Here is an 11,586-nt window from a genome sequence, read left to right on the forward strand (position 1 = left end):
TTTTATTATATTAAGTCCAATTTCAGGCGGTTAAATAGTTACACATCTGAAAATGCGTCTATATTCGCATCTATTTGTGCGGATATATAGACGCAAAATTCGCGTCTATTTACACGCACATATAGACGCAATGATAGACGTGCCCGACTTTGCGCATCTAACATGCGCGTCTATGCTTCGTTTCTGTTGTGGTGAGAAGAGGCAATATACCTACCTCAAAGGCCCACAGATGAAACCCTTTGTGCCTCCTCTTCGCAGCTTCCGTCTCTTCTCCCTTGCACCCTTTTCCTTCTTCTTTGCGTATGGCGGCGGCAGCGGCAGTGATAAGCTCTCTCTCTCTCTCTCTCTCTCTCTCTCTCTCTCTCTCTCTCTCTCTCAACTTTGAGCTCTCTCACTCTCTCTTTTATTCTCACATAAATGTTTTCGGCAAATGTCGTGCGCATTTATGACTATTTTTTTTCATCAAAGTAGCATTACTATTTGGGTTGCTAAAATCATCGCAAATGAAAAGTGATGCTTTTAGCGATGCTCCTATTTTGCATTGCATCGTCCAATTCCCTTGTAATTATTAAAAACTATAAAATAGTGCGAACAACACTTTTCATTTGGTATCTCCTAACAATTGTATGGTTCTTTGTGTTTAACACAAAGTCCACTAGTTCCATGCCCTCTTTAAGAAGGGAGGGCTTTCTCTTTCAAGCTTAACAAAAGGGGCATAAAGAATGGAGAGAGATTGATACTTAAGAAGAAATCATTATTTGGCAATGGAGGATTGACGTGAAATTTTCATGTTATGAAATGAGCAGCCCGCCTGCAGTTGAAACAAAGTAATTGCTCTAATTTTCCGCCCCAAGTTAGCATTCAACGCGTGCGACCTTTGAGGGTTTGGGAGCTTATCCAGCTAGGTTAATTTTAGTATCCAGAATCCACGTAAACTAAGGGGCGAGGTTAAGAATCCTATCCAAATGTTATCTCGAGATGGTTTGTTGCGTCCCGAGGGGTCCTTTCACAGCCACAAGCGTGGCGGAGGGACCAGGCTGGCGTGAATGAACAAGAGCCATTCAGTTCTAGAATCTGGCCGAGGGAAAGGCCTTTATAACGGAAGCTGTCCCTCTAAGAAATACGTACCGATCTTTCTGCATCATCCCGCCATCGTTCCCATCGCTCAGAGGGAGTAGGCTTACGAGTCTCGAGCAAGCAGACTAGCTTCAAGGTAACGGTCGATTACAATGGCCGCAGCCACTGCAGCATTGTCGTCCACCAGCTTCGCCGGGCAGGCAGTGCTGAGTAAGCAAGGGAATGAGCTGTCACGCAAGGTGGAGGCCGGAGAGGCACGGGTGCAGATGAGGGCGTCCAAGAAGTCGGCCCCGTCGGGAAGCATATGGTACGTAGTAGTAGCCATAGTCAACGACGTGAAGCAAGTACGTCAAATCTCTAATAATCTAGTTGATGGTGACTGGTGAGTATGCTAACGTTAGCAAGGAACGTGTAGGCAGAATATCTTAGCGTTGTATATAGTAATGTCTCTAAAGTTTAATGAGGTTTTCACGACCGGAACGTGTACGTCCAGGTACGGGCCTGACCGCCCACTGTTCCTGGGGCCGCTGTCCGGCAGCCCTCCGTCGTACCTGACGGGCGAGTTTCCCGGCGACTACGGCTGGGACACCGCCGGGCTCTCGGCCGACCCGGAGACCTTCGCCAAGAATCGGGAGCTGGAGGTCATCCACGCGCGGTGGGCGATGCTTGGGGCGCTGGGGTGCGTCACCCCCGAGCTGCTGGCCAAGAATGGAGTGAAGTTCGGGGAGGCCATCTGGTTCAAGGCCGGCGCCCAGATCTTCTCGGAGGGCGGGCTCGACTACCTGGGCAACCCCAGCCTGGTCCACGCCCAGTCTATCCTTGCCATCTGGGCCTGCCAGGTCATCCTCATGGGAGCCGTGGAGGGCTACCGCGTGGCCGGTGGGCCCCTGGGTGAGGTGTCCGACCCCATCTACCCTGGCGGCCAGTTCGACCCTTTGGGCCTCGCCGACGACCCCGAGGCCTTCGCGGAGCTGAAGGTGAAGGAGCTCAAGAACGGCCGCCTCGCCATGTTCTCCATGTTCGGCTTCTTCGTCCAGGCCATCGTCACCGGCAAAGGACCCATCGAGAATCTATCCGACCACCTCGCCAACCCCACCGTTAACAACGCCTGGGCCTACGCCACCAACTTTGTTCCCGGTTCTTAGAGTTTCTCTCATACCCGTTGGCATTCTTCGATGATTTTATGTATCTTGGAAGCAATCATACCGCGGCAAACCGGCGGACGTACCTGTAAACCCATTTTTTGATATTATCTACTCTGGTAAGTTCTTGCGAGTATCTATTGCTTCTGTGAGTTTTCCCGCTCGCTCACGAGTCGCTACACTCCGCGGATTTACCGTCATTGCATCTTCGCCTACAGTGTTCTCTGACATTCGTTTCCGTAAGCTCGTTTCCGTGCATGCTTGATATTATCCCGGACTGGCTACTTGAAGAGTGCATTTTCTATCATGGAGCTGGGGAAGACTCGTCAGTGCGTTGAACGATTGTTCTTGTCCATCTTTCAACGTAGGGTACTCGCAGTGGCCTGACGCTGTTTGATACGATGAAATCATAGCCAACCATTGATTGGACTAAATCACAGCCCTGCGGAGACAGTCAAATAATGTACCTATACGTAAGCGTTGTTCGCAAAGTTGTATCTTCGAGGTTAAATCGGCACATACCAAAGTGGGCACTAATATTGACACACTTTGGAAAAAGTTTACAATGATATTCATCCCAAACGACATTTTGCGCATCAAAAGATTGTATTATATAAAGGTTAGTGCATTTGTAAGGGTATCTATATTTTAGTGCATAGCCCACATGCGAAATAGGTTTTACGTCTACCTCTCTAAAACACAAAAGCTACCAAAAAAACCATTTGTGTACTATAACCATGTCTACCATGCTTAATGTGGAAAATATGTATATACATGCCATGTATATGTAAATGGTTGCTAGTGACACTTAGGAAACAATAAAAAACCAATATTGTTTGACACTCATAGGAACAGAAAGTATTAATAATACACCATAATCTCTCTCAACATTGTTATCTGCCCAAAACAAAAAGGAAGGAGAGAGAGAGAGAGAGAGAGAGAGAGAGAGAGAGAGAGAGAGAGAGAGAGTGTGTGTGTGTGTGTGTGTGTGTGTGTGTGTGCACTTACTCTTCCTTTATGACATTGCTTCACTAATACATTAGATGGAAAATTGTGTTTTGGTGTGACACAAAGATGATCATAAGCCATGCTCCATCCAAGAGGGAGTATTAGAAAAGAAGTACTCGATTGAACAATCTAAATTTACTTGAATCTTGATTTAGTCTATGGGATGGACTTATTAAAATAATTTGGAGCTAGAGCTATGTTAAGTCATCACAAGGAAAAAAACTAAATGATGTAGTACAAATGTGTATGCCAAAAGACGAGGCTTTTTATCTAGAAGGAAAATGGAACATGAATCTTGATTTAGTCTATGGGATGGACTTATTAAAATAATTTGGAGCTAGAGCTATGTTAAGTCATCATAAGGAAAAAAACTAAATGATGTAGGACAAATGTGTATGCCAAAAGACAAGGCTTTTTGTCTAGAAGGAAAATGGAAGTTGCTCCAACCTTTATTGATAAGGTAGCTATTGCTATGAAGAAGCTAATTTTGAGCTAGAGCTATGTTAGGTCATCACAAGGAAAAAAACTAAATGATGTAGGACAAATGTATATGCCAAAAGACACGGCCTTTTTGTCTAGAAGGAAAATGTAAGTTGCTCCAACCTTTATTGATTGGGTAGCTATTGTTATGAAGAAGCTAATAAATGGGGGGTGAGTGTAATCTACAAAGCAAGATGTGACATTGTCATTGGGATGGGATTATTGGGTTGCATGGGGCCCATGTAAGAAGATACCTTAAGAAGGCATGCATTGACAAACACACACGTACACATAGACAGAGACAAAGAAAGAGAGAGTGAGAACTACTTGAAGGAGTGAAATTGACATTGGCATAAACAGCAATAAAAATCAATGGTAAGCCATTCGATTGTGCTCTCTGTGCAATGTAAAAAGTAGTACGTGTGGTAGTTGTGTTTACTATCACTTTGAAAACATTTCCTTTTCCTTCTTGAGGTTGTTAAATATCGTTGTGAGAGTGGGATCCTGGCCATATGAGAGAGAGAGAGAGAGAGAGAGAGAGAGAGAGAGAGAGAGAGAGAGAGAGAGAGAGAGAGAGAGAGAGAGAGAGAGAGAGAGAGAGAGAGAGAGAGAGAGAGAGAGAGAGAGAGAGTGTGTGTGTGTGTGTGTGTGTGTGTGTGTGTGTGTGTGTGTGTGTGTGTTTTGACAACTTGTAAGTGATCATAGTTAAATAGAGAAAGAAATGTAAATTTAAGAGACTTGTTTTTTAGTTTGAGAGCACTACATGCCAAACACGTAGGCATAATCTCAAGTTTAAGAAATTCTTGCATTATAATACAATAAAATAGGTAGATGTCAACTCCTCTTGGCTAATATTGAAAGTGGACTTGCCTTCCCTTCTCATGTGAGGGTGAGTGTCTGTTAGAGCCACACATTTTGCTAGCTAGAGTTGAATAAGTAAAAGTAAGCTAGGCATGGTTGGAGCTCTTTGACTTCAACCCTCTAAATTCAGTGCTAGAGGTTATCATGCAAGTATATTTACAACAGGAAGTAATAGGGTTTACTCCCTAAACTAAGCTACATGGTGGTCAAGTTGAGGGGGAACTTTGTACTTTTCTTCTGTGAGAGAGAGAGAGAGAGAGAAGAGAGAGAGAGAGAGAGAGAGAGAGAGAGAGAGAGAGAGAGAGAGAGAGAGAGAGAGAGAGAGAGAGAGAGAGAGAGAGAGAGAGAGAGAGAGAGAGAGAGAGAGAGCAAGCATCTATTATACAAAACCTATGCAGGCCCTATGAGAGCATGTTCCCTATTATGAAACATAGATCGATATCATTAAATTCTCAAAATCTTGAGGGGTCCTTGAATGACGTCCTTTAAGATTGTGTTAAAGCCAGTGACAAGTAGCAGCATATAAATAAGGCAACAATATGTGATTAATATGCAAATAGGTGCAGTAGCAATTATGACCATCAGCATGGCACATGGGTGAAGAGAATATTGCAGCTCCCAATAGGCTACATAAAGGAGAGACCCACCCAAACTAAAGGTTAGACCATTGGTTTGATTGTTCATTCATCTTCCTAAATTCATATGTGTGTTCACGTGTGCCCATTGGGTCTTTGGACCAATCCTTTGAATGATTGGCATCCTGAATACTACAATAGTAGTAGAGTTGTTCCCCTTTTGTATGTCTTGAGATACAAGTATTGGCAATAGTGCTGCCAAGTCCCTTTTGTATTATTGTTTATTTTTGAGTCTATGAGATGTTGTGGTTCCTTTAGTGATTACCGTGGTGTATTTATTTGCAATTAGCCCCAACTCTATTGAGATTGTTGTATTAGTTATATATATATATATATATATGAATATATAGTAGGGAGTTTTTTTGTGTACTTCATCTTTGCCTTCATTTACTTTGATGATGTTAATCTTAGTACTCCAAACATAGGATGTAGAGTGGGATACAATGTCCACCTGTGTTGGCTTTGAGTATGTTGACTACACTCTATTCTATGGTGGTGGTGCTCAAACCCAATTATACATGGCAACCACGATCAATGTTTCTTCATGTGCTACACTAAATGCATACATGCTCAAAAAGTCTACCTAATGTAGTTTTGGCACTCAACCAAGCATGGTGATCCAAGGCGGATAAGCACTTAAGGGCACCATCTCCTGAGGTCCCCTCTCTCCTCAACGATTATGCATCCCGTGCATTGCAGTCCCCATAGCCACTATGGAAGTGGCATTCATGCTCCAATCCTAGGAATGGAAGTGAATCCGCACTTCAACTAATTGCTCCTACCACTCCATTGAAGCTATGGTCATCTCTTTCCTTTTGCTCATCCCATTGTTATCCAACATATACTCCCTCCCCGAGTTTTGGTTCTCAATAGAATGGCCCACCAACCTAACATTCCATTCCCAAAGTTCTTCGGATCTTCTCATGAGAATTTGGATGCTTTCATCTACCAGTTTGATGTCCCTTACACCATCAACTTCCCTAGTCAGGTCAATAAGCCACACAAAGTCGTTGTATTGGAATCTTCAATGCAAAAAAAGGTTGCAACCTAGCTAGTAGTAGAACATGGATGATCCATCTAGAATGTCACATTGATCACATTCCACAATAGATTTCAATATGATCGAACAAATGCATAGAGCTTGAACATTTCTATAGCCTTAAGCAAGGAGATAAATCAACCTAGGCTTACATGGCCAAGTTCACAATCCTAACAAGTAGAATCAACCAAGTTCCCAACCATATGATGAAATATTAAACACCCTTTATGTTTAAGGCTTCAGTAAGCCAATTACGAAAAAGCCCTTAGATTGGGTTAATTTCTTTCAAAGAAAATTTTTGAAAAAGGAAAAAAATCCACAAAGTTAGCCCAAAAAGATTAAGATGATGCCGCTAGTGATTCATACTCCGATTCGAATTTGGAGGTAGAAACTAGTAGTCATGAAGCTAACTCTGAGGATGAGGAAGAGAAAAATCCCAACAAGTCCAAAAAGAAAGAAAAGGACAAGAAACCCTAGAAGGACACTCAAAAAATGAGGTGAAAAATCTATGGTACACACAATGCAATAACTCAAGCCATATACATATTGAATGCAACATGAATTAGTAGTATAGAATTTGTAATATGGCTTCTCATAACACAATAATGTTGGTACAATGGCTGCTACCAAATGGTCCATCCTAGAGGATAACAAGGTATTGGTCGGCCAATGGAATTCAATGTCATCCAATCAGGTGCACACGTCCACAGTAGCTTACACAAATTAGGAGTACCAATAATCCAACAGTGGGTCATGGCATGCATGGTAGGGGAGGAAGAGGCTGAGGAAATTTCCAACCATTTTCTAAGATTTGAGTGTCCCAAAGCTCAGACATATGATGCCTAGAAACAACAAGGGCAAGGCTTGATGACCATGCCCAAAATCAACACAATAGAAATCAAGGAGCTACTACAACTTGATGTCAACATAGTAACCTGGTCCATAAAAAATTCAAGGAGCTACTACAACTTGATGTCAACATAGTAACCTAGTTCAGAAAAAATTGTATGAAAGCAACATTAAAGCCCACTGGTCCTTCTGGGTAGAATAGGAGAGAGTTTGCTACCAAGTGGCAGGATGGTAGGCATACCGATTGCGATGAAAGATATGCCACTGAGTTTTGATCCACATGTTCAACTCAAAGGATGGTTAGGAAGCTCAAGTGTGGGAAAAACTCCTCCACAACCATATGATGGTCAGGATGATAAAGCCCCGAAAGGATAGAAAGACAACCACAATGGGATGAACTATCTGTAGTCTCCTTGGTAAAAACAAACTCATTACTTGTCAGAATCAACACAAACTGACAATGCTCTTAAAAAATGTTACCCCTCCATCACTGCAATGCAAACTGACTGTGGCGAAGATAGTTAACATAATGGAAGGATTGAGTGATGGTGAGGAATATGAGTTTCTAAAGGCCAATGTTCATTTACAGCCATGGTACTTAATTGATGTTTTGCAAATTAGTGAACAATACATTCAACCATAGAGTCTACCATGTTGGTGAAAGGAGGAAGAGAACCACCATCCGACAAGTTCTAGAAGCTAGAACCAAGATTCCATGAAAGCTAATGATAACATTATAAATATTGGTGAGGCTGATTTAAAGGAAGTATTGAGACAAAAGAGAGAATTTGAAGCTCAAATGCACAAGGTCACAAGAGTGAAGGAGGATGAATTAGATACAATGTTTCTAGGTCTAGAGGAGAAAAAAGCGATAAAAATTAGTGCTCAACTGGAACCAAGATTCTAAGAGCAAATCATAAGTTCATTGAATGAGTTCAAAGATGTGTTCACTTGTGGTTACTTAGAAATGAAAGGATTAGATCTGAGATTCTACTAATATTGAATCCCCCTGAAGCCCAATGTTATTCCAACCCAAATGCAAAGATAGTAGATGAATCCACACATGGCCAAACAAGTCAAAGAAGAATTTGACCAAATCTTACAAGTTGGCTTCATAACCCTAGTAGATCAAGCATATTGGATCTCACCAATTGTCATTGTCCCCAAGAAGAACAAGAAGTTATAAATTTGTATTGATTACAAAAGACTCAATGCCGCCACTATTTTGGATCCATTTCCTACTCCCTACCTAGACAACATCCTAGATGAGATAACCGAACATGAGATGTATTCATGTTTGGATGGATTCAGTGGGTACAATGAGGTCCAACTTGCCCCACAAGATCAGTCCAAAATAGCTTTTATTATAGCATGTGGAGTTTATGTGTGTACCGTAATGTGGTTTGGTTTAAAGAATACTCCAACTTCTTTCCAAAGGGACACGTAAGAGATCTTTGGGCCCTATTTAACTAATTTCATCATAGTCTTTTTAGATGAATTTAGTGTACTTAGAAAAACCATGCTCCATCTGATGTACCCCCGGTTATGTCCAACAATATGGCAAGAGATAAGTTTACATTTGAACTCATTAAAGTGCATATTTGTTGTTTGAGGAGGTGTTTTATAAGGCCACATGATTTCCAAAGATAGCATTGCTGTCAACCCCACAAAGGTTGCAACTATCATGCATGTCACAGTTTTGAACTCCCCATCTACAATACTCCGATTCTTGGGACAAATCTGGTGGCATGGATGTCACCTGTGACTCTTGGTGCACTTAGCTATCTCTTTGAATTAGTTGACACATGTGGTGAAATCTATTTTTTAGTGGAATGAAGAAGCAAACCTAGCATTTTGACACCTTCGGCTATTATCATCCCAAACCCCTATAGTGATGCCCCTACATTGGAAAAAACAATTTCATGTTTTTGTTGATGATTCTGATATGGCTATTGGGAGTATTCTCATGCAAGAGGATTCCCATGGGTGGTTCCACCCAATCTTCTATGCTAGCCGAATATTATGCAATGTGGAGAAGAATTACTCTACCACACTGAAAGAGAACGCATGGGGATAATCTATTCCATCAAGAAATTTTAACATTATTTGCTAAGGCATCACTACAAGATATAGGCCTTATATCGATGTTTAAAGTGATGAAAATGCAAATAACAAAATTTGCCCCCATCATCGCAAAAAGCGTCGTTATTGGTGATGCCATAGAACAGTCGGTATCACCATTGGTACTGGCATCGATATCAGCGTCGCAAATGCGACGCTGATAGCGACGGTTTGCGATATAAATAATGACTCCAATAACGACGCGAGCAGTAAAATTTGCGACGTTAATAGCGATGGTAACATGGAAAAAAAAATTTGTAGCAGGGTAGCAAGCTACCCTGCCACATATAGCACTGTGTGCTTTATTAGAGCCATACAAAATAGTTTCTGCACTATGTACAATGCGCTTGCAAACAAAAACAATGTATACTAAAATCATAACACTGATACATGAAATAAATACATGATCGCATAATAAGTGATTGGTACAATCATGACAAGATATCACTAATACATAGAAAATGTCTACATAGATCAGGTGACTCAAAAATAAAAGTGTGTGAGCTCTAGGGATCCAAGGGTGAGCTACATATCCTCGTCCCCCGAAAGCTCGTCCCGCCACAAAGGAGCATTGAACGGACTCTGCAAAAAAAGAAACAATACATCAGTCCACCATACAATAATGCATTCTAATTAAACATGGTAACTACGGACAAGAAAGATGAGTGACTTACAGGGCCGCCGCGTCTATACAATTGGTCGATCAATGAAGTGAGACCATGCCTCTCTGCATATATCGAGTCTCAAGGCCAATCGGATCGCAATTTGTAATGGAGTGCTGCAAAGAAAACAAAATGCTAACTGTTAGAAACATGATTGTCAGTACAAAGAATATTGCAAAAAAATAAACAAGCAAAACAAAAGAAAAACTTACAAAGTCCTCCAAATATGTCATGTGGCCGCCACTCCCAAGATGATGGACCACTCCGGCCTCGAGTCGTGCCCTCGTCGCCTCGGCTGCTGACTCCAACGTCCTAGAGAATCTGTAGCCTCCTCCCTCAGTCAGCGCAAGTTGTCTACATCTAACCACTCGGGCTTTGTAGCCCCACTCTTGATTGCCTTGCATGCGTCGGATCGTCTGTGTGACATGTATGCACGCATGCAATCCATCATCCAGCCCGTAGAGAATCTATCTACTGAGGCTAGAACCGGAAACTCCTAGTGTAAGGATGCTACTATGTAGTCCTTTCTCCCCTCCGGTATGTTCTTCCAATGATCCAAAACATTGTGCCAAAAAACTTGTTGGCACAACTCTCTCATGTGAGCCATCACCCTCCTCCCCTCATCATTCATGATGATGGATCCTGACCTACCATCGACTAGATATCCATATCCCCCTGGAGTCTACCTAAGATGGGTCCTCTCCCATCTGCGTCCACGCTCCTAGGCATATCCAGGATACCCCCGTGCATCCGATGTACCAACTGGGGTAATATCTCTCAGAGTGGCACCCATAGGGGTGCCACCTGCCAACGGCTCAGAAAAAGCCAGAGCAACTGGAGTAGACATCCCCACAGGTGTGACAAATCCCTGAGGTGACGCAACTCCAGCTGAATGATGAGATGGAGACACCGTGTCTGTGCCTCCACAGCATCCACTTGAGCCTGAGCCATGCTCCCTAGAAGAGCTACGAGAGCGAGGAGTCGCACATGTATCCCGTGTCGACCGCAGGCTCACTGCCTCTATATCTCTGCAGCATCCCCCTGACCCCGAACCACTCCCTCCCTCTGGCCCAAGTCTGGAGCGTCGAGCTTGTCTACTCGAAGCCGAAGCATCTGATCGGGCTGAAGTAGATCTAGCAGAGTGCCCTGACGAAGACCAAGACAGCTCCTGGTCTGTCATATCTCTGAATCTCACGATCTGGTCTGGAGACATGCGTGTGCAGATATCCTGTAACTCCTCATCGCTCATCCCTCAACTCATCTTGAAAATGTTACCTGCACAGACAAAAAATGATGTTAGAATAATCAATTTAAATCATATAAAGCACAGTAATATAAATCCTTTTTTTTTTAATCTCACTTAAAATGCATATCTTTTGTATCCTTATAAGCGATTGGTCAACGAATTGAGTAAGTGGATGCTCCAAGTATGAAGTATCCTATGGTCCCATGTTAATCTCTTAACACAACTCCGCATACATTGGAAGGTCGATAGACATGTCACCACAAAAGAATGAGTCCACCTCATTCTCAAAGAATTCTTGGACTCCTGTATTTCCATCATCATTAGCCGATGCTGGCTCCAAGCTTTTGATGGCCTCCACCCCTTGCAATATCGACTCCTCTATTTGCATATTATCTTCATCTATGCTCGAAACATCGCTTTGATCATATACTCTCATACTTCGGGGAGTTGAAGGTATAACATATCA

At 42.5% G+C, this 11,586-nt stretch overlaps 1 protein-coding gene across 1 annotated transcript; it reads left to right on the forward strand.

Annotated features, from left to right (window-relative positions):
* Positions 1–1,114: 1,114 nt before the first annotated feature.
* Positions 1,115–2,355, forward strand: LOC148030774 (chlorophyll a-b binding protein type 1 member F3, chloroplastic). Its single transcript, XM_087684284.1, has 2 exons — positions 1,115–1,384; positions 1,571–2,355. Exons 1-2 carry the CDS (start codon positions 1,230–1,232, stop codon positions 2,220–2,222), a joined length of 807 nt encoding a protein of 268 aa, XP_087540410.1. The 5' UTR covers positions 1,115–1,229; the 3' UTR covers positions 2,223–2,355.
* Positions 2,356–11,586: the final 9,231 nt, after the last annotated feature.

This window comes from Lygodium microphyllum, chromosome 9 (assembly GCF_053477565.2).
Source record: "Lygodium microphyllum isolate KBCC chromosome 9, Lygodium_microphyllum_v1.1.10, whole genome shotgun sequence".
Classification (NCBI taxonomy): domain Eukaryota; kingdom Viridiplantae; phylum Streptophyta; class Polypodiopsida; order Schizaeales; family Lygodiaceae; genus Lygodium; species Lygodium microphyllum.